General features: G+C 35.6%; 2 protein-coding genes across 5 annotated transcripts in view; one reads left to right on the top strand and one right to left on the bottom strand.

Annotated features, from left to right (window-relative positions):
• LOC142347901 (uncharacterized) overlaps positions 1-6,294 on the top strand; it is a 19,911-nt gene extending 13,617 nt beyond the window's left edge. For 2 of the 4 annotated variants that reach the window (XM_075399066.1, XM_075399077.1), the window contains 4 exons: positions 1,112-1,135; positions 2,628-2,890; positions 5,448-5,616; positions 5,999-6,294. In XM_075399066.1, coding sequence (XP_075255181.1) covers positions 1,112-1,135; positions 2,628-2,890; positions 5,448-5,616; positions 5,999-6,262 — 720 coding nt within the window. In that variant the 3' untranslated portion in view covers positions 6,263-6,294. The remainder of the gene's footprint in view (positions 1-1,111; positions 1,136-2,627; positions 2,891-5,447; positions 5,617-5,998) is intronic. The other 2 variants (XM_075399084.1, XM_075399070.1) reach the window with 1 other exon arrangement.
• Positions 6,295-10,182: 3,888 nt separating this feature from the next.
• On the bottom strand, positions 10,183-23,354 carry LOC142337563 (mitochondrial glutathione transporter SLC25A40-like). Its single transcript, XM_075386892.1, has 2 exons — positions 22,916-23,354; positions 10,183-11,015 (listed from the first exon to the last, which is right to left on the bottom strand). The coding sequence occupies exons 1-2, from the start codon at positions 23,250-23,252 to the stop codon at positions 10,291-10,293; spliced, it is 1,062 nt and encodes a 353-aa protein (XP_075243007.1). The 5' UTR covers positions 23,253-23,354; the 3' UTR covers positions 10,183-10,290.
• Between the last annotated feature and the right edge of the window lie 59 nt (positions 23,355-23,413).

Below are 23,413 nucleotides of genomic sequence, written 5' to 3'. Positions count from 1 at the left end.
AATCCAAAAACTTGTTTCAAAATGTATGGTTTGATAAAATCTATGGTGTAATCAGTCTAATATTTTTTCAATGACAAACAATTATAAGAAAGAATAATCTAAGTAATTTCTTTGTTAGTTGGTGTGTATAATTGGCGTTTTCTAAATTTAGTTCGGACTATTTTGTCTAGGACTATTTTGGCTAGGGACTGTTTTGCTTTCTTGGTACTATTTTGACAGCGGCTTTTCCGGGAGAATATTTTGCTATTCGTGACTGTTTTGTCATGGATTGTTTTGTCATGGATTGTTTTGTCATGGAATGTTTTGTCTGGGACTGTTTTGTCTGTTCGCCTTAATTTCATGTCTAAGCAAGTTAGATAATTGCGTCCCACTTGTTTGCTTACATCAATTATCTCAGTAATTAATTCCTCTAACGTTCCTTTTTTTCACTTTTGCGGCTAATTTTCACGTCAGCTAAAATTGAGGACTCAGCTTGGTTCTGAAGTATTCGTTTTGTGAACTGTCTCAGAAAAAAGTAAGAAAACCTAAATTTTGGAAACTTAAATTTTCAAACTTTAAAAATTCAAAACTTTAATTGAAAACTAATCTGAAAAAGTGATTTGTTCACATTTAGGACATTTTTTCAAATTTTTATCACTAATGTTTTAAAATGGCGGCTACAAGCTTAAATGTAACACTTGCTGCGTTACCACACGCAAATACCAAATCTAACCATTTAGTAACTCAATGCTAACTTTGAAATCTTACATCAAAATAATTTTGTTTGGATAAAATTATAAATTGGCTGTGAGTGAACTGGAACATTTTAAGACTTAATTCGGTTCATTAAATTTGTTAGAAATGGTGGCAAATATGTATACAAGCTCATATTTCCATTAGCTTTGTTGCAGTAGCAAAAACATTCATTAGTACTTAATTCGGTTGGAAAAAATGAGAAACCGTGCCAAACTTCTGGACGTGCCAACAAACACATTTAATTTTCACTGAGCAGAATTGCGTGTGAATAAACTGAAAAAATGTCGAAACGAATATCACGTTTTCTTAAAATCAAGAAGAAGAAAAACACCGAGGTTAGATTTACTGGTTTTTGTATAAATTTATGTTTCAACAGAAATTGGTGGAATTTCAAGAACTGGTGAGTATTAGCAGAAAGGGGTGCATTACTATCACTTGTGAACATAGGTTCATCCCTCATTGTTGCCTGGTATCACTTTTCTTGGGGCGGGTTAACCGATGACTTCTACCGATAATTTTACAGGTAAAACTTACTTTTAAGAGTATGATCAATAATATAAAAAATAGTTCTTTGTTCACCCATCATAGTAAGTGCAGCATAGTTTGTGTGCTTTCAAGTTACAAACTCCAAGCACACATATAACTAGGAGAATCGGTAATGTGAGTTCGAACAAAGTTTCAATCCGTCAATTGCTAAAAATCTGCGTGAAAAAAATATAAATATATTGTTGATGCCAAGCTCAACACAAATTTCAACCTAATTAAACACCTGATACATCAACTGTTTGATCAGTAATTGTATACTATATTGAAGGTCTGCCTTACAGCAAGAATGATTGCTGCTTGCTAGTGTTTGTTTTTTGGTTAATTGGAAACAGGGCTGTAAAATGCCTTTTTATATAATTTACACATGCGTCACAAGGATTAAGAATGCATGATGTTCGGAAACTTATCATCGATATGACCTTCATATAAGTCGTTGAACATAATCAAGCCTCTGCAGCATGAGCTCGATGGCCAGTGACTGTAAAATAATTCTAAGGACTGCTTTCAACCAGAATGATTCTAGTGGCCTGCATTTGAAGACAATAGGGCACAAATTTAGAAATAAGCGTGCAAAATCAAATGATCATTTGAGGCTTACCTGTACTGTTTTGCTGCAACATCAAATATTTATTCCATTTCGGGTTCTAATAAACAGTTCCTTAGTTTTTAAAAATCAGTTCGAAAATAACCAATATACCTCAGGTGTTGAACTTTTTGAAATTTTGACGTTTCAAATCGCGGAGACTGAACTTTCTGAGGAAAACCTGACGCTCAGTTTCACCCAAATCAAACAAGTTCTTCAACTTTCGTTTATTTGAGGGATACAAACTTTTTGGTAATTGTTTTTGGCAAAATTTCATTTTGAAGTTGCTTCATTTAGACCAGAAAAATCAGTTTTATTTCTTGCTTCATTTAAGCAAAATAAATGAAAGTTTGTGCAACAGCCTTTCAATGATAGTTTGGTATATCTCAGCAAAAAAATATTGAACGATCAAAATTAGCTAAACAAAAACGAAGAACTCATGGTGAACTCAGTGGTAACGAACTCAGTGGAGAACTCAGTGGTAACGAAGAACTCATGGTGAATATTTGATTCAGCCTCAGACAGAAAACGCCTTTCAGTGCCATTAGAATGTTCATTACGTTTTCTCACTCAATTGGTTTAGTTATTCAACCTGGGTTAATCATCATTAGTTCTTAGTAATCATAGTAGCCTAGGTCATGTATGATTTGTATGATCTAGTAGTCATACGGTGATCATACTACAGTTATCAATCATGGTACTACCAAGGTAGTTTCAAATAAATCTAAAATTTGCCCACAAACGTGCCATTCTATCTGTTCAGGTATCTGCAATGATGGCCTCGGCTACTCCCCACTCTGAAAATGCCGATGGCCAAATCACACTTTCAGCCGACGACCAGTCATCTCACTTAAACAACGGATACACCAGTGACAACCGCGCAAGCAACAACACTGTAGAGGACAGGAGTAGAAACACAGTCCTGTCTGCCAAGAAAAAGCGTGCACAATTTTTTGCGGTTCGCAATTTCATTAGACTGCTGGATGTCGAAGCTTTCCTCAACAAGCTACAGAAGTTCAACTACGCGTTAGAAATGAGTAGCTATGCTTGCACCCCCTCTCCCCCTCCATTTTAGTATTTCGCCCATTTCACCAATTCTCCCATGAGGGGGACTACATCGATAGTTTCTTTTGTTCAGTCAATTTTGACCAATATATGTCACTTAAAGAGATGTAGTATCATAGAGAGATGAGTAGATAGTCGTATCATTATTAGAGAGATGAGTAGTATCATCAGAAAACCCCTCAAGCGTAGAATATTTTACTTGAATTCCGTCATCTTCGAGTTATCCAGGTTTAAAGTTTACTGACCATTATTTGGCTCATTTTCACTCTTCTGATCCATATTTTGGGGGAATTATTGGACAAAATTTTTTTAGATTGATTATAAAAAATTTAACACTTTCCATTCTAACCAAAACAAAGTTACTTTTTTACAGTTCAACAAGAGTTGCAAAGCTATTTATCCGACAATTCTGCACAAAATTGACCGATTTTGCAAAATTAACTTTTCAATTTAGCCCTCAATAATTTTTTGCTATTTGTCCAATTCCATTTAAAAAAAGTCAACAATGACAATGCTTGCAGAATTTTTCGTAATATTGTTTTTCTTACCATATTTTATCTCATTCCCAACTTTTTTGCTCAACTTGAAAGCCCATTTTCAATGATAATATCCAGTGCTTTATACTATTGCAAAAAATAATGTCAAATTATGTTCGATTTGCCGAAATATTTTTCAGCTGGCCTTTCTGTCAGCGTTGATGCTTTTATAGAAAATTTGCACTTTATCGAGTGTTTGTTGAGACCGAGAACTCAATAACAGTATTCGATATTGCAAGTGCCCGAATTGTTTTTTTTTCGATTACTGTTAAAAAGTGCAAGTAGAGTGAATTAGGTCACCAAGACTTTGACAAATTTAACGTTAACATATTTGAAGGATTTCAGACCTTCTAGAACTGCTATCTGTTTGGTCAAAAGCATAGATGATTGTTCAAAATGAAGTTTTTTGCAATTCAAAGTTCGGGAGAAACGAAAATATGACGACCAAATTAAATACAGTTATATTTTTATTAAATTTTAACATGACAAAAACTTCATAACCCTCAGTAACTCTTTTTGGTCTTGAAGGTTTGTGGATCAGAACCTTTTCGAGCCTCCTTGATTTGTTTATCTTCCTGAAATCTATAAAAATAGATGCCGTTATAGGAACAACTGAAATTTCCTAACTATTAATTCGTTTCATATTTATTTAATATAATTCAATAACTTTTTCGGCTTTGAGGCACTTTCCTAAAAAGTATACGTGGTTAACGTATTGAAATTTGTGTGAATTAAAAAATTAGTACGCCATAAAATATTTCCTAATTCTTCGAAATAATGAATTTCAAAAACCTAAAATTCTCTGTGCATGCTATCATAATTACTTTTAATGCGCCAGTTAACTGAATCTAATATTGAACGGTACCTTTTTCACAAAAGTTTGACAAAAATGGTGAATAAATTTTATCTCTAAACAGACATTAATTTTGACAGTTAATAAAAAACTAATGTGATCAACAGCCTCGGGTTTTTTGCACTTTCGGAACACGTTAATATAGTATGAAAACTTAGCTCTTCCTTTGACACAACAAAAGATATACCCCACCTCCCGATTACGAATAACCAATAGTAGCAGAGCACGTACCATCATAGTAAATCATTGTAAAAATGTGTCGCACGTGCATTTTTTTTGGGGGGGGGGGGGGGGGGTGATCACACATTTTTTTGTCGCTACCGAACTGCAACCATTATCAGCGTCTACCTGTACCAAAAAAAATCAACTTCCAAAGAAAGTGGCTTTCAGGTGCCGCCGACTTCCGTTCATTGCAGAAAGCGGTAAAATGTGAAAGTTTATTCCAAAAAGCAATTAAGAGCCTCTAAGTGAAAGAAAGGATCATATAAATCATGAAAAGTACTTACGTTCATCTGAAAGAGCATTTCACAAAATTTTAATCCTTTTAATCCATTTGCCACTCAATTTTACGATTTATTGTTTTCAGATTACTAAAATGAGGGATTATACTGCAATTAATCTGCCGCACAATTCTTTGCGGAACGCGCTCTCGTCTAACATATTTTTCGGTGAAAAGCAGTTTTCACTTTTCAACTTTACAAGTGAAAAACACTGACTTGAATGTCCACAAATTGCACCGCTTTTTCGTCGGCGAAATTCGAAAGTGTGTTTCACTTGCACAATGTATTACCATAGGAAAAGTGAAATCTGGTTAAAAAAAATGAGCAAAATTTATTACCCGTAAACGCACGCCCGTAATGACGAGCCAGCAATGTCTCATCGCAATTTCCTAGTTCGACAACTAGGCAATTCCATTAAACTTAATCATTTTTTTCAAGCTGCAATAACCTTGTATTCAAAGCTAGAATTTGCAACAAATTTGACGTTACCAGTGTTCTCGATAGTTCTCAAAAAGTCTGACATCGATTTAGGCTTTCTCAAATGCATACCTCCGTTATTTGCGCTCCGAGTCTCGGTGTTAATTTTGACAAATTATGGCGTTAATTCTGTCTAATGATACATATTTCAGTACAACTGAAATCGACACCGTTGACAGCAATGTTGAGAACGTGGGTCCGCAGCAGTTCGAGTTTTCCCAGGAGTCACCCCAGAAGAGGTCAAACAAGTTCATGCTACATGAGCTACGGTCACAGCCACAGTGCATTCAGCAGAGAATCAAACTCCCTCACATGAACGAGGTTATACTCCATTCGGACCATTATTTTTATTCCATCAATTTTAAGAATCTATTTCCTTTTCCTCGTGGTGGAAAAACAAAATAATGTGGTTTTGCACTAATAACAGCTGGTATATCCTAATAAGTGGTACTTTAGTATTAATATTTGCAATGCTAATAGCGTAAAAAGTTTTAATGGTTATAAATGGTTATTTTTTTCGGGGCGGGGGTTGCATAGGAAGCAAGCAATTCTAAAGCCTTGCAACACTTTAAATTGATTGCAACTGCTGGAAACAAGTTCCTCAAAAATACGTGTATATTTTATTTGCATATGCTATTGTATCACTTCAGAAATAATCAAATCACGTGCGCCAGAGAGCGTTCAGATTGTTTATTTTTTTCAGGATGAGTTGAACGCAACCAAGCTTTCAGGCAATCATCGCATCACAGATATTGCTCGTTATGGAGAAAAGCTACGCGAAAAGCAGCACAACAGTCGGACCAAACACATCCCTTCATTCCTTGAAAGAACCAATTTCAGGGCAAGCGGCAAAAATAAAAGCAAAAAACAAAGTGATGCTAAAAATAAAAAGCAAAAAGACGATAAAACTAAAAAGCAAAATGATGCTAAAACTAAAAAACGTTTCGCAATTTGGCGCATGAAATGATTAACCTATGTTTAATTTAATAATAATTCTTAGATCTTTTTTATTTAACATTTAAATAAATCTATTTGAATGGCTAAATATTCTGCAAGGGAACGCTTTATTGAAGAAATTACATCTTAAGCCCTTCTAATTATTGTTCCGACCAACTTTAGTGGGAGAGGAACTAGAGGAACTATAAAGGCCGATCGATATATCGTAAGAGGTTATGAGTGGTATAATTAGAAAGCACGTCCAGCTTATAATATATAACAAAAAAGATTTTTTTGAATTCCGGTTTTGAGAAACAATTGACTAATTATCGTTGTTATTGCTCACATTTTCCGTATTTTTACGCAAATTGTCGAATTTTGCCAAAAAAAATGCTAAATTTTGTAAAAATGTATTGTTGGTTTTAACGCTAAAAACAGTAGAGCGTTGCTGAACTGTTTCATCCAATTTTTGGCTAAAATTATAGACAAATTTGTGAAAAGTTAGCATTTTTTCATCAAAATGGATCGAAATAAGCTTTTTAGGTCACTTTGTTTCAATTTGCCGGATTAATAAACTTAAAAACCACTGACGCAATTTTCATTTACTCAGTGGAGGCAATTTTTAACTGCATTCTGTAAGAAAATTCTTGGATTAAAATTTTGCTGGGGTAATTTTTTTCTACGGATTTTTGGTATTTAACTCGATATTTAAGCAAAATGCATCAATTATTTTAAATATATTGACTTTTATAGTCAAATTATCAGTATCCACAAAATTTTGAACAATTAAGAGTTCCTAATGGACCCAGAACAAAAGCAAGGCTCATTTTGTAATCGCTGTTTTTATGAGAGCCCAAAAATTTCAGATTGTAATTGGTCGAAGTTTCACATTTTTTGCATGTTAATTACATGAGAGAACTTTGATTCAAATCAAAGTGTACTAAGGACAGGTCCAATTTACCTTCCTGTGGAGTTTCAAGGAAACCTATCTAGTTCTAAGTCGAACGATTATGTTGTTTTGAATTTTAAAAATACAATTTCAAAATAAATAATGGATTGTTGAGGTTCGCGAATATTTACTTTTTTGGTCAACTTATAGCTTAAGGTCAATAAAACAGGTCGCATCGTCTTTCTAATCAATTAAAATTTAAATTTTTGCGGTTTGACGTTTTAAGTAATGGTTTTTCTGCTTTATTACGAGTTGTCAAAAATTTTGATTTTTGGACATTTTCCCGTCTTTGAGGTTCTTTTTCTTGTCTTGCCACATTATTGACAGGCCAGATATCACATAATTGGCGTTCAAAATGGGTCACATCGAAAACATCAGTTTTACCGTGAAGAGATTATGATTTTATCTGCTTCGACACCGTCTTCTAGCATAATTTAACGAAATTTATTATTTTTGTCTTTGTCGTTCTTTTGTAGTCGTAGGATAAATTTTGGAAAATTGCAGATTCTCGGGGCTTCCTATGGATGAAAAAAACATATTTACTGATTTTAGTTAATAGCTAAAAGTTTTCATGACTGATGTCAATTTTTTAAAAATAGAGGAATTTATATTCGCACCATTCTGTACTTTTTTGTCTAATTGCTGAACAGTCTGATTAATTAAAGGTCGCAAATCAATATATTGGTGTTCACGAAGAGACATTTAGACACATTGAATGTTCTCAGCGAATTAATTATTTTAACGGCTTAAGAAATGTTGTTACATTATTTTTTAAATTTTTGTCCTTATTTGTTCTTTTTGTAGCCGCATGACAATTTCTGGAGAAATCCAGGACCCCATGGCTTCCTATGGATGCACAAATGAACCTTTTTACTGATTTCAGTTGGTAGCTAAAGTTTTTTTTACTTTAAAATCAAATGTATCAAAAATATATACACTTATTTTTTATTGCGCACTTTGCTGTTGTTTTTGGTCTAATTGTTACCAACCTAGTCTCATAAATTAAAACTCTCATATCAAAATATTGGTGTTGAAGAGAGCCATAATTGAACATATTTATGGTTTTTAGTGTAGTGCTTATCGTTCCAACTGCTTCGATGCCGGTTTTTCACAAAAATTAATTGATATGTTAATTTTTACGGAATAGATTATGGTTTTAACGGATTCTACACCATTTTCCAACAAAATTTAAAGGAATTTTTCTTCTCGTCTGAATTTTTCGTTTGTTTTTGTAGACGAACGACATATTCCGGATAATGGCAGGTCTCAATGTCTTCATAGTGAGTCATTAATGAGCATAATTTGATTTAAAACTTCCGTTGATATCTAACGGATTTCATTATTCGAAATTACTTGTTTTCGAAAAAGACACAACGCACTTTTTTTTTTTAACTTTTTAACCGTTTTTAATCATTTTTGTCCACATGTTACTGTGTCTTATCAAGGACTAGTCCAAAGTTTTTTAGTGAAGTACAAACTAATGTGTTTTAGTTTAGGTTTTGATTCACACTATTTTGATTTTGTTATGACTTTTTTCGAAACTGACATTGAGTTTTGGATGTAAACGTTTGTTGCTGCTATTTGATTTTATGTTTTGTCTTGTCTCGCAGTCTCAATAATGGCCGATCTCATCGGCCCACTAATGTGGCCCACTAAATTGCTCTCGAATGAGAGGCGTGGCAATTTATTTCAGGGGCTGTAGCATAGATAAATTTCAATTTATGGGAGCATAAACATCAGGGGAAGGTAGGATTCAAACCTCGACCTCCTGAGTCCAATTCCGTCACCTCGACGGAGGTATTCACCACCCGGCTATCAGGGCCTTTTCGTCTACTCTCTAACAATCGGTTTAGTGTGAACAACAAACTTTTACTTCAGAGTGAGAGCCAATGAACCCACTCAAAAATCAAGAAGTGCGTAAAAAAATTCACTTGAGAAGTCAAAGATTATTCTAGAAGAAAAGCGCAAAACCGTTAAGCAAAAGAAATGCATAAAAAGACCCATTTACATTAATTGCTTCTTATTCAAGAGCAATTAAAAACAACAAAGCTGTTAACGTTTGATTGCCATCAATATTGAAAGTTTTATTCTCAAGTAATAAAATGCCACGATACGTTAGATATGAAGCAAAACCTTTTGACCATTAATGAGACATTCCCTCCTCAATATGAGTTCGGGAAACGAGTGAAAAAGCTTTGTGGTTAGGTTATGTAAGATTTGGAAAAAAAACATTCGAAGATTACAGTAAAGAGCGTACCGAATGACGCTACTCACTCAATTCACACGATGAATTGGGGCGCTGTCTTTTTTTAAAGATCTGTTTGCAAATTTTGATGATTATTGAAGTGAAATTGAAGCAGTGGTTTTGGTCAGAACAAACCAGGGAGTGGAGATGAGAACCGATTGGTTTTAAGGCTGGCGGTGTTGAAAACGGTGTTTTGAACGAAAATTCGGTTTTCTCGATAATGGTTTTTATTTACATGTGGCAGTTTGACACTGTTTTTCAATTTTGCCGAGTCTTTTAACGTTATTCCCAAAGTGTGTGAGTTTAGTAATTTCGAGGTCAAATTTTTGTTTTCTCAATGAAAATTCTTGGATTTGTAATTCAGGACTTGGAGAGCAAGAAGAGAGTCATTTGCGTTTTCATATTATCAATTGCGCAACAGCTATTTCGTGTAAAAAAGACATAATGAACAGGAAAAATTTAAAGGGAGGCATGAAAAGGTGCACAATATTGACTTTTGAGCTTTGTCGCTATGAAAATCGACGTGAGACAATACACAGAACAGAAACCCAGCCAACCGCAAAACAGTTACGCCCAGCTCACCACTGCACTGCTGTAAAAAAATAAATTAAATCGTAAATTATTGTCGTAGCCTAATGGTCCACAAAATTTTCTCGGGGAAAACATTTTATTTTTCAAAATACATTTTTGGAATATTTAAGTCAAAAGACATTTATTCTCTTACGAAGATGTTTTAACTCAAACAATTCGACTAAAATGCAAGCGTTTCATCTTTAAATTGATATCTACGATACAACAATTCCAATTAATAATCCACTCAATCAAAATACAATGTAGTTTTCAAATATATCCGGATAAATACCGGTCAATTTAGAACAGCTAAAAACCGCTTTAAAACTTCATATGTAGATAGCATAATTCCACATGCAGGCATAACTCGCAGCAAGCGGGGAGTGAAACCAGCAAAAAGTCCTTTTGTTCCGCCCTTCAGCCAGATGGCCATCAAGCTTTCTCCAACAGAGAGCGATTTAGAATTCGCAAAATTTTTATTTCCGAGTTCAACTTGATTCTGAGTTTTGATTACATCAAAAGGCAACGTTACTGCAGCCGCTAAACCTCCACTAAGGAATCCGACGATGAAGTTTACTGTGAATGATGTCGGCAATAGATTCAAGCTCTGGCCCAGAACCGGTCGATAGTGCTCCAAAAGTGACCAATAGATCATCGAAAAAGGTACATCTCTGATTAAACTCGGTTTAAGTCCCAAAAATAACGACCAAACACCGCCAGCAGAAACCTGCATCCTTATACACTGAAAGACTTTTGATGGTGGCATTCTCTCGCTCTGCATCTTGGTTCGGACTACGTCCATTGGACAGAAAACAGTGCTGACTAGAGTTCTAGCGATTGCACTAGCAGTGAGAGGTATAACAATGCTGTCTGAGTTTTGTTTGTAACCCATAGAGTCTCGAATGAGATCGTAAGAGGAGTAATATAGGGCCACTGTTGGCAAAGAGAGAAGCACTGAAGGATAGAGACCACTCCACAGAGACGAAATTCCCTCATTCCTCACTATCTTGCGAAACGCATCTAAATTGAACAATATAAACTCGTGAATTAACCCATCAAAACAAAGAACTTAGGAGCACCAAAAAACATCATTGGAGTTTTGCCTAGCATATAGTTAACGATAATTGTTCAATGGAACAATTTTTTGTTTCAGTTCTCACTCCGACTCGGTTATCCCCTCATATTTTAACATCTTTTAACCCGTATCATTTTACCGCGTTCATTTCACCCCAAAAACGCTTTCTCAAACCCTACAATTTTAAATTTTGAGAATTAATCCACACCTCTTTGCCGAATCCCCACATATTCCTTATTTTGAAAATATGTACTGCGTATGTCAAGAATTACAATCGAGGTGAAAAGATAGAGCGGCGAAATAATCGGGGTTAAATGAGAGGGGATGAAAAAGCGGCACATATAATTTTTTGGGCACACGTTTCATTTGAACTGCATCAAAATAGCACTCACAATTAAGCTCAGCTCCTGAAAATTTGGAACTCGAGCGATGTAGGCCACGCAAAAATCAAGAACGTTATTGAAGTCACTCAAACATAGCCGGCAGATTGCCGGAAAATAGCCGCCATAGACGCTTGTGGCCTTACATGGAAATGAAATAACTAAGGAAAACATAACCGACTAACGTCGGGCGAATTGCTCTCAAACGACCGGCGAGTGGTTGGCTTCGTCAGTAAGCTAGCCACGGTTTACTGAGGCTATTTTTAGCTTGATTCGACTCTGCATCTTTTAGTTTTCTAGCCTTGTTAGTAAATAAATCAAATCCAAAAATGATATCTTAAAAATTTGAAAATTTTCAAAATTTGCAAAATCTAAAATAAAAGGTTCCAGATTTCGCAGTGCAAATGTTCATAACTATTTTTTGTCTCTAGAGTTATGTCAAGCAACCCATCTGCCAGACTTGAAAAAGCTTCATTGGCCAGTAATGATCGTTTAACTCAGAAAAAGACAAAAAAATATTTTGAAAATTTGAAAACCATCGCAAATTTCAACAAAATTTTGCTAAAAACTCAAGATAACAAAATCATCAAAACCTTTTCATTGTCTCCAGAGACTATCCGGTATCCCTATTTCAAGCTTTAAATAGTTTCACTGGCTCATAAAGATCCATAAACTTAGAACAATAATTTCCAAAAATTTGAAAAATTAAATTTTAGCGAAAACTTGCTGCAGCTGGAGTTAACTAAATATTGATAACCATCCCATTAACTCTACAAACTATGCGATAGCTTATCATCAAATCTTGGAGAAGGCCCTAGGACCGTGGTGCCGGAAAAAAATTAAAAAAAGATTCAAAAAACTTGAAAATTGCAATTATTTTTTAAAAAAAAATTGCCGATATTAAAATCTTGAACAACATTCCATTACATCTAGAAGCTCTGCAGTAACCTATAATCAAACCCTAGAGGAGGTTATGTGGCTCTAGAGGCTGTAGAAACCCAAAAAATGACAACAGCCATTAGTGGGGTGGGGGGGGGGGCAACAGCGCGGTGGGGGGGGGGGGGGTGGGGGTAATAATGGAGGGCGGGGTCAACAGTGGGGGTGTCTTCAACCTCTAAGAACCGACCATCACACCATAAGTATAAGTCTCCAAAACAGTTTGAACTGAAATAGGGCTGAAAAGCTCTAAGAACACTTAATGCCCGCTGGGCGCTACCTGTTTATCCCGTTTTTTGAGGACGAAAAGTCAAAAGCGTCAGACGAAAAATTGATCAAGCGAAAAATCGCATTAAAAAAGACCGAATGGACCAATATAATTGCTACAAAAATAAATTGCATCTTTTAGTTTTCTAGCCTTGTTAGTAAATAAATCAAATACAAAAATGATATCTTAAAAATTTGCAAAAAATTTTCAAAATTTGCAAAATTTAAAATAAAAGGTTCCAGATTTCGCAGTGCAAATGTTCATAACTATTTTTTGTCTCTAGAGTTATGTCAAGCAACCCATCTGCCAGACTTGAAAAAGCTTCATTGGCCAGTAATGATCGTTTAACTCAGAAAAAGACAAAAAAATATTTTAAAAATTTGAAAGCCATCGCAAATTTCAACAAAATTTTGCTAAAAACTCAAGATAACAAAATCTTCAAAACCATTTCATTGTCTCCAGAGACTATCCGGTATCCCTATTTCAAGCTTTAAATAGTTTCACTGGCTCATAAAGATCCATAAACTTAGAACAATAATTTTCCAAAAATTTGAAAAATTAAATTTTAGCGAAAACTTGCTGCAGCTGGAGTTAACTAAATATTGATAACCATCCCATTAACTCTACAAACAATGCGACAGCTTATCATCAAATCTTGGAGAAGGCCCTAGGACCGTGGTGCCGGAAAAAAATTTAAAAAAATTCAAAAAACTTGAAAAATTGCAATTATTTTTTAAAAAAAAATTGCCGATATTAAAATCTTGAACAACATTCCATTTTCCATTACATCTAGAAGCTCTGCAGTAACCTATAATCAAACCCTAGACGATGTTATGTGGCTCTAGAGGCTGTAGAAACCCAAAAAATGACAACAGCCATTAGTGGGGTGGGGGGGCAACAGCGCGGTGGGGGGGGGGGTAATAATGGAGGGCGGGGTCAACAGTGGGGGTGTCTTCAACCTCTAAGAACCGACCATCACACCATAAGTATAAGTCTCCAAAACAGTTTGAACTGAAACAGGGCTGAAAAGCTCTAAGAACACTTAATGACCGCTGGGCGCTACCTGTTTATCCCGTTTTTGAGGACGAAAAGTCAAAAGCGTCAGACGAAAAATTGGTCAAGCGAAAAATCGCATTAAAAAAAGACCGAATGGACTAATATAATTGCTACAAAAATAAATTGCATCTTTTAGTTTTCTAGACTTGTTAGTAAATAAATCAAATACAAAAATGATATCTTAAAAATTTGCAAAAAACTTTCAAAATTTGCAAAATCTAAAATAAAAGGATCCAGATTTCGCAGTGCAAATGTTCATAACTATTTTTTGTCTCTAGATTTAAGTCAAGCAACCCATCTGCCAGACTTGAAAAAGCTTCATTGGCCAGTAATGATCGTTTAACTCAGAAAAAGACAAAAAAATATTTTAAAAATTTGAAAGCCATCGCAAATTTCAACAAAATTTTGCTAAAAACTCAAGATAACAAAATCTTCAAAACCATTTCATTGTCTCCAGAGACTATCCGGTATCCCTATTTCAAGCTTTAAATAGTTTCACCGGCTCATAAAGATCCATAAACTTAGAACAATAATTTTCCAAAAATTTGAAAAATTAAATTTTAGCGAAAACTTGCTGCAGCTGGAGTTAACTAAATATTGATAACCATCCCATTAACTCTACAAACAATGCGACAGCTTATCATCAAATCTTGGAGAAGGCCCTAGGACCGTGGTGCCGGAAAAAAATTAAAAAAAGATTCAAAAAACTTGAAAATTGCAATTATTTTTTTAAAAAAAATTGCCGATATTAAAATCTTGAACAACATTCCATTACATCTAGAAGCTCTGCAGTAACCTATAATCAAACCCTAGAGGAGGTTATGTGGCTCTAGAGGCTGTAGAAACCCAAAAAATGACAACAGCCATTAGTGGGGTGGGGGGGCAACAGCGCGGTGGGGGGTGGGTGGGGGTAATAATGGAGGGCGGGGTCAACAGTGGGGGTGTCTTCAACCTCTAAGAACCGACCATCACACCATAAGTATAAGTCTCCAAAACAGTTTGAACTGAAACAGGGCTGAAAAGCTCTAAGAACACTTAATGCCCGCTGGGCGCTACCTGTTTATCCCGTTTTTGAGGACGAAAAGTCAAAAGCGTCAGACGAAAAATTGGTCAAGCGAAAAATCGCATTAAAAAAAGACCGAATGGACTAATATAATTGCTACAAACTTCGATTGAGAGCAAATGATAAGATATACAGGTTGACCAGCAGTCCTTTAATAGACCACTAGACTTTTTGGGTTAGATTCGGACTGTCATTTTTATGAGACACATACGCTCTATCAAGAAAAAGCCCTAATAGAGCTTTATTTTTCAAAACTAATATTCGAAATCAAAAACTCAAGACTAATACTCAAGAAATGGGTCATGTACGTTTGGCACTACTTAGATGTACATTATTGATCTTTGATGTTCATTAAAATTTTTTAAGAGTTCAGAAGCCATTTTTTGAGTGAGGTAAGTCACGCAATTTACCTAAAAGCAAAACAAAACATAACCGCCTAACGTCGGGCGAATTGCTCTCAAACGACCGGCAAGCGGTTGGCTTCGTCAATAGCTAGCCACGGTTTAGTGAGCCTAGCTTTAGTTTGATTCGACTCCGCAACTTCTAGTTTTCTAGCTTCGTTAGTAAGTTAACCAAATAAAAAACCGATATTTTAAAAAATTTGCAAAATTTTGCGAAACTAAAAAAAGCTTCCAGGTTTCGCAGTGAAAATGTTCCGAACTATTTTTTGTCCTGGAGTTATGTGAAGTAAGCCATCTGCAAGACGAAAAACTTCGTTGGCCACTAATGATTGTTAAACTCAGAAAAGGACAAAATTATTAAAAAATTTCGAAAACAATAGCAAAAAAGATTACTAAAATTCAAGATATTAAAACCTTCAAAACCAAATCATTGTCTCAAGATACTCTCCAGTATCCCTATTCCCAGCTTTAAATAGTGTCACTGGCTCATGAAGATCCATAAACTTGGAACATGATAACAATTTTCCAAAAATTTGAAAAAAATTAAAATTTATCAAAAAAGTGCTAAGAGCTGGAGTCTATAAAATATTGATAACCATTCCATTAACTCTATAAACTGTGCAAAAGCTTATCATCAAGCCTTGAGGAGGTCCCTATGACCCTGGTGCCGGAAAAAATGATTAAAAATTCGAAAGGATTCAAAAACTTGAAAAAAATACAAATATTTTTAAAAAATGCCTGATACTAAAATCTTGAAACACATTCAATTACATCTAGAAGCTATGCAGTAACCTATAATCAAACCCTAGAGGAAGTTATGTGGCTTTTGAGGATAGAGAAATCTAAAAACCGACAAAAATTTTAAAAAATTTGAAGAAAATGCAAGTTTCATCAAAAATATTGATAAAATTTGTTATATTGAAAAATTGAAAGCTAATCCGTAGCAAATGCATTTTTTTCAGTAACTTATTATTAAACCCCTAAGGACGTTGTCTTGCCCCTGCGTCTGAAAAGCCGCGGATAATGAAAAATAAATGTCCAAAAAAATTGAGAAAATTTGCACGTTTTGTTAAAAATTGCTAAACTTTGGGATGTTAAAATATTAAAACCATTCCACTACCACTAGAAACTAAGCAGTAAACTATTATAAAACCCTAAAGTGGGGTTCCTTGACATCTAAGGCTGAAAATACCCAAAAAATGACAAAAATTTGTCAAAAAGCTGCAAAAAAAATTGTAAAAATTAGTATAAAATTCCGAGTTTTTAGCGATCGGTTGTTCGTCAGTAGCCACGGGCGCGGGGGATGGGGGGATGAGTGGTGCACCGGGCGGCTGATGGGGAGGGAGGGGCATCAGTGGGGGGGGGCAACAGCGTGGTGGGGGGGTGGGGGTAATAATGGAGGGCGGGGTCAACAGTGGGGGTGTCTTCAACCTCTAAGAACCGACCATCACACCATAAGTATAAGTCTCCAAAACAGTTTGAACTGAAACAGGGCTGAAAAGCTCTAAGAACACTTAATGACCGCTGGGCGCTACCTGTTTATCCCGTTTTTGAGGACGAAAAGTCAAAAGCGTCAGACGAAAAATTGGTCAAGCGAAAAATCGCATTAAAAAAAGACCGAATGGACTAATATAATTGCTACAAACTTCGATTGAGAGCAAATGATAAGATATACAGGTTGACCAGCAGTCCTTTAATAGACCACTAGACTTTTTGGGTTAGATTCGGACTGTCATTTTTATGAGACACATACGCTCTATCAAGAAAAAGCCCTAATAGAGCTTTATTTTTCAAAACTAATATTCGAAATCAAAAACTCAAGACTAATACTCAAGAAATGGGTCATGTACGTTTGGCACTACTTAGATGTACATTATTGATCTTTGATGTTCATTAAAATTTTTTAAGAGTTCAGAAGCCATTTTTTGAGTGAGGTAAGTCACGCAATTTACCTAAAAGCAAAACAAAACATAACCGACTAACGTCGGGCGAATTGCTCTCAAACGACCGGCAAGCGGTTGGCTTCGTCAATAGCTAGCCACGGTTTAGTGAGCCTAGCTTTAGTTTGATTCGACTCTGCAACTTTTAGTTTTCTAGCTTCGTTAGTAAGTTAACCAAATAAAAAACCGATATTTTAAAAAATTTGCAAAATTTTGCGAAACTAAAAAAAGCTTCCAGGTTTCGCAGTGAAAATGTTCCGAACTATTTTTTGTCCTGGAGTTATGTGAAGTAAGCCATCTGCAAGACGAAAAACTTCGTTGGCCACTAATGATTGTTAAACTCAGAAAAGGACAAAATTATTAAAAAATTTCGAAAACAATAGCAAAAAAGATTGCTAAAATTCAAGATATTAAAACCTTCAAAACCAAATCATTGTCTCAAGATACTCTCCAGTATCCCTATTCCCAGCTTTAAATAGTGTCACTGGCTCATGAAGATCCATAAACTTGGAACATGATAACAATTTTCCAAAAATTTGAAAAAAATTAAAATTTATCAAAAAAGTGCTAAGAGCTGGAGTCTATAAAATATTGATAACCATTCCATTAACTCTATAAACTGTGCAAAAGCTTATCATCAAGCCTTGAGGAGGTCCCTATGACCCTGGTGCCGGAAAAAAGGATTAAAAATTCGAAAGGATTCAAAAACTTGAAAAAAATACAAATATTTTTAAAAAATGCCTGATACTAAAATCTTGAAACACATTCAATTACATCTAGAAGCTATGCAGTAACCTATAATCAAACCCTAGAGGAAGTTATGTGGCTTTTGAGGATAGAGAAATCTAAAAACCGACAAAAATTTTTAAAAAATTTGAAGAAAATGCAAGTTTCATCAAAAATATTGATAAAATTTGTTATATTGAAAAATTGAAAGCTAATCCGTAGCAAATGCATTTTTTTCAGTAACTTATTATTAAACCCCTAAGGACGTTGTCTTGCCCCTGCGTCTGAAAAGCCGCGGATAATGAAAAATAAATGTCCAAAAAAATTGAGAAAATTTGCACGTTTTGTTAAAAATTGCTAAACTTTGGGATGTTAAAATATTAAAACCATTCCACTACCACTAGAAACTAAGCAGTAAACTATTATAAAACCCTAAAGTGGGGTTCCTTGACATCTAAGGCTGAAAATACCCAAAAAATGACAAAAATTTGTCAAAAAGCTGCAAAAAAAATTGTAAAAATTAGTATAAAATTCCGAGTTTTTAGCGATCGGTTGTTCGTCAGTAGCCACGGGCGCGGGGGATGGGGGGATGAGTGGTGCACCGGGCGGCTGATGGGGAGGGAGGGGCATCAGTGGGGGGGGGCAAGAGCGTGGTGGGGGGGTGGGGGTAATAATGGAGGGCGGGGTCAACAGTGGGGGTGTCTTCAACCTCTAAGAACCGACCATCACACCATAAGTATAAGTCTCCAAAACAGTTTGAACTGAAACAGGGCTGAAAAGCTCTAAGAACACTTAATGCCCGCTGGGCGCTACCTGTTTATCCCGTTTTTGAGGACGAAAAGTCAAAAGCGTCAGACGAAAAATTGGTCAAGCGAAAAATCGCATTAAAAAAAGACCGAATGGACTAATATAATTGCTACAAACTTCGATTGAGAGCAAATGATAAGATATACAGCTTGACCAGCAGTCCATTAATAGACCACTAGACTTTTTGGGTTAGATTCGGACTGTCATTTTATGAGACACATACGCTCTATCAAGAAAAAGCCCTAATAGAGCTTTCTTTTTCAAAACTAATATTCGAAATCAAAAACTCAAGACTAATACTCAAGAAATGGGTCATGTACGTTTGGCACTACTTAGATGTACATTATTGATCTTTGATGTTCATTAAAATTTTTTAAGAGTTCAGAAGCCATTTTTTGAGTGAGGTAAGTCACGCAATTTACCTAAAAGCAAAACAAAACATAACCGACTAACGTCGGGCGAATTGCTCTCAAACGACCGGCAAGCGGTTGGCTTCGTCAATAGCTAGCCACGGTTTAGTGAGCCTATCTTTAGTTTGACTCGACTCTGCAACTTTTAGTTTTCTAGCTTCGTTAGTAAGTTAACCAAATAAAAAACCGATATTTTAAAAAATTTGCAAAATTTTGCGAAACTAAAAAAAGCTTCCAGGTTTCGCAGTGAAAATGTTCCGAACTATTTTTTGTCCTGGAGTTATGTGAAGTAAGCCATCTGCAAGACGAAAAACTTCGTTGGCCACTAATGATTGTTAAACTCAGAAAAGGACAAAATTATTAAAAAAATTTCGAAAACAATAGCAAAAAAGATTGCTAAAATTCAAGATATTAAAACCTTCAAAACCAATTCATTGTCTCAAGATACTCTCCAGTATCCCTATTCCCAGCTTTAAATAGTGTCACTGGCTCATGAAGATCCATAAACTTGGAACATGATAACAATTTTCCAAAAATTTGAAAAAAATTAAAATTTATCAAAAAAGTGCTAAGAGCTGGAGTCTATAAAATATTGATAACCATTCCATTAACTCTATAAACTGTGCAAAAGCTTATCATCAAGCCTTGAGGAGGTCCCTATGACCCTGGTGCCGGAAAAAATGATTAAAAATTCGAAAGGATTCAAAAACTTGAAAAAAATACAAATATTTTAAAAAAATGCCTGATACTAAAATCTTGAAACACATTCAATTACATCTAGAAGCTATGCAGTAACCTATAATCAAACCCTAGAGGAAGTTATGTGGCTTTTGAGGATAGAGAAATCTAAAAACCGACAAAAATTTTAAAAAATTTGAAGAAAATGCAAGTTTCATCAAAAATATTGATAAAATTTGTTATATTGAAAAATTGAAAGCTAATCCGTAGCAAATGCATTTTTTTCAGTAACTTATTATTAAACCCCTAAGGACGTTGTCTTGCCCCTGCGTCTGAAAAGCCGCGGATAATGAAAAATAAATGTCCAAAAAAATTGAGAAAATTTGCACGTTTTGTTAAAAATTGCTAAACTTTGGGATGTTAAAATATTAAAACCATTCCACTACCACTAGAAACTAAGCAGTAAACTATTATAAAACCCTAAAGTGGGGTTCCTTGACATCTAAGGCTGAAAATACCCAAAAAATGACAAAAATTTGTCAAAAAGCTGCAAAAAAAATTGTAAAAATTAGTATAAAATTCCGAGTTTTTAGCGATCGGTTGTTCGTCAGTAGCCACGGGCGCGGGGGATGGGGGGATGAGTGGTGCACCGGGCGGCTGATGGGGAGGGAGGGGCATCAGTGGGGGGGGCAACAGCGTGGTGGGGGGGTGGGGGTAATAATGGAGGGCGGGGTCAACAGTGGGGGTGTCTTCAACCTCTAAGAACCGACCATCACACCATAAGTATAAGTCTCCAAAACAGTTTGAACTGAAACAGGGCTGAAAAGCTCTAAGAACACTTAATGCCCGCTGGGCGCTACCTGTTTATCCCGTTTTTGAGGACGAAAAGTCAAAAGCGTCAGACGAAAAATTGGTCAAGCGAAAAATCGCATTAAAAAAAGACCGAATGGACTAATATAATTGCTACAAACTTCGATTGAGAGCAAATGATAAGATATACAGCTTGACCAGCAGTCCATTAATAGACCACTAGACTTTTTGGGTTAGATTCGGACTGTCATTTTATGAGACACATACGCTCTATCAAGAAAAAGCCCTAATAGAGCTTTCTTTTTCAAAACTAATATTCGAAATCAAAAACTCAAGACTAATACTCAAGAAATGGGTCATGTACGTTTGGCACTACTTAGATGTACATTATTGATCTTTGATGTTCATTAAAATTTTTTAAGAGTTCAGAAGCCATTTTTTGAGTGAGGTAAGTCACGCAATTTACCTAAAAGCAAAACAAAACATAACCGACTAACGTCGGGCGAATTGCTCTCAAACGACCGGCAAGCGGTTGGCTTCGTCAATAGCTAGCCACGGTTTAGTGAGCCTATCTTTAGTTTGATTCGACTCTGCAACTTTTAGTTTTCTAGCTTCGTTAGTAAGTTAACCAAATAAAAAACCGATATTTTAAAAAATTTGCAAAATTTTGCGAAACTAAAAAAAGCTTCCAGGTTTCGCAGTGAAAATGTTCCGAACTATTTTTTGTCCTGGAGTTATGTGAAGTAAGCCATCTGCAAGACGAAAAACTTCGTTGGCCACTAATGATTGTTAAACTCAGAAAAGGACAAAATTATTAAAAAAATTTCGAAAACAATAGCAAAAAAGATTGCTAAAATTCAAGATATTAAAACCTTCAAAACCAATTCATTGTCTCAAGATACTCTCCAGTATCCCTATTCCCAGCTTTAAATAGTGTCACTGGCTCATGAAGATCCATAAACTTGGAACATGATAACAATTTTCCAAAAATTTGAAAAAAATTAAAATTTATCAAAAAAGTGCTAAGAGCTGGAGTCTATAAAATATTGATAACCATTCCATTAACTCTATAAACTGTGCAAAAGCTTATCATCAAGCCTTGAGGAGGTCCCTATGACCCTGGTGCCGGAAAAAATGATTAAAAATTCGAAAGGATTCAAAAACTTGAAAAAAAATACAAATATTTTTAAAAAATGCCTGATACTAAAATCTTGAAACACATTCAATTACATCTAGAAGCTATGCAGTAACCTATAATCAAACCCTAGAGGAAGTTATGTGGCTTTTGAGGATAGAGAAATCTAAAAACCGACAAAAATTTTAAAAAATTTTGAAGAAAATGCAAGTTTCATCAAAAATATTGATAAAATTTGTTATATTGAAAAATTGAAAGCTAATCCGTAGCAAATGCATTTTTTTCAGTAACTTATTATTAAACCCCTAAGGACGTTGTCTTGCCCCTGCGTCTGAAAAGCCGCGGATAATGAAAAATAAATGTCCAAAAAATTGAAAAAATTTGCACTTTTTGTTAAAAATTGCTAAACTTTGGGATGTTAAAATATTAAAACCATTCCACTACCACTAGAAACTAAGCAGTAAACTATTATAAAACCCTAAAGTGGGGTTCCTTGACATCTAAGGCTGAAAATACCCAAAAAATGACAAAAATTTGTCAAAAAGCTGCAAAAAAAATTGTAAAAATTAGTATAAAATTCCGAGTTTTTAGCGATCGGTTGTTCGTCAGTAGCCACGGGCGCGGGGGATGGGGGGATGAGTGGTGCACTGGGCGGCTGATGGGGAGGGAGGGGCATCAGTGGGGGGGGCAACAGCGTGGTGGGGGGGGGGCGGTGGGGGCAATAGTGGGGGGGGGGGGGGTCAACAGTGGGGTTGTCTTCAACCTCTAAGAACCGCTCTTCACACCATAAGTCTCCATAACAGTTTGATCTGAAACAGAGCTGAAAGGCTCTAAGAGCACTTAATGCCCGCTGGGCGCTACCTGTTTATCCCGTTTTTGAGGACGAAAAGTCAAAAACGTCAGACGAAAAATCGGTCATGCGAAAAATCGCATAAAAGAAGACCGACAGGACTAATATAATTGCTACAAACTTCCTTTGAGAGCAATTAATGACGTCAGGCACACAAATTTTAACTGGAAAACAAGAAAACACTGAAATTGAAAAAGGAAATGTTCGCAAGAATCATCGATGCAGCCGACGAATTAAAATAAAAACCACGATGTCCCCAATAATAGCCGCTATCGCTTCGCGGCTATTAAAAAGAAGTCAGATCGCTTGGAAGAAATGAGGCAAGAAAAAGTAAACTGAACCTAATTAATTGCTAAAACTTTGTTAGGGCAGTTCAAAAACGTACCTATAGTTCCGTTGAAATGACTCGGCCTTTTATACCAGGCTATTCTTCGAATATTCACTTCACAACTTTTATTGTTGTTAAGGTGGGTTCCATTAGAACAAGTGCAGAGGTGTTCCAATATGCCATCATGTAACACAAATTTGTCGCCTGGGCTGAAAGGTTTCTGTTGCGCCTGCAGTCTGATTTTGACGACATCGAAGGGTGTCATAAAGAGTGCAGTGAATATTCCTCCTACACCTCCAGCCACTAAGCGTTCCTTAAACCTTGACTCTCGCTCAGTTTGAATAGCTGCTGCGTATGTTCTGTACAATTCACCCGTGGATCTCATGTCAAACATTATAACACAATTTAAATTTTTCTTCCACTGACTGAAAGTAGCTCTCAGGTACCCAACATTCAGCCTTTGATTTCTGTCGTTGTTTTGGACAAAACCATAGCCAACCTAAAAAAGTTCACTTATCCCCAACTAACTCGATCAAACCGTTTGAACCACTTCCT

Source organism: Convolutriloba macropyga, chromosome 1, assembly GCF_964194025.1.
Source record: "Convolutriloba macropyga chromosome 1, txConMacr16.3, whole genome shotgun sequence".
Lineage (NCBI taxonomy): Eukaryota > Metazoa > Xenacoelomorpha > Acoela > Convolutidae > Convolutriloba > Convolutriloba macropyga.
This window is presented reverse-complemented; position numbering and strand designations above follow the sequence as displayed.

Excerpts from the sequence above, each read along its gene's own strand:
- LOC142337563 (XM_075386892.1), bottom strand. The coding sequence starts at position 23,252 with ATGTTTGACATGAGATCCACGGGTGAATTGTACAGAACATACGCAGCA. Across the intron at positions 11,016-22,915 it reads TCATTTCAACGGAACTATAG|ATGCGTTTCGCAAGATAGTG; the intron begins GTACGTTTTTGA and ends TGTTCAATTTAG.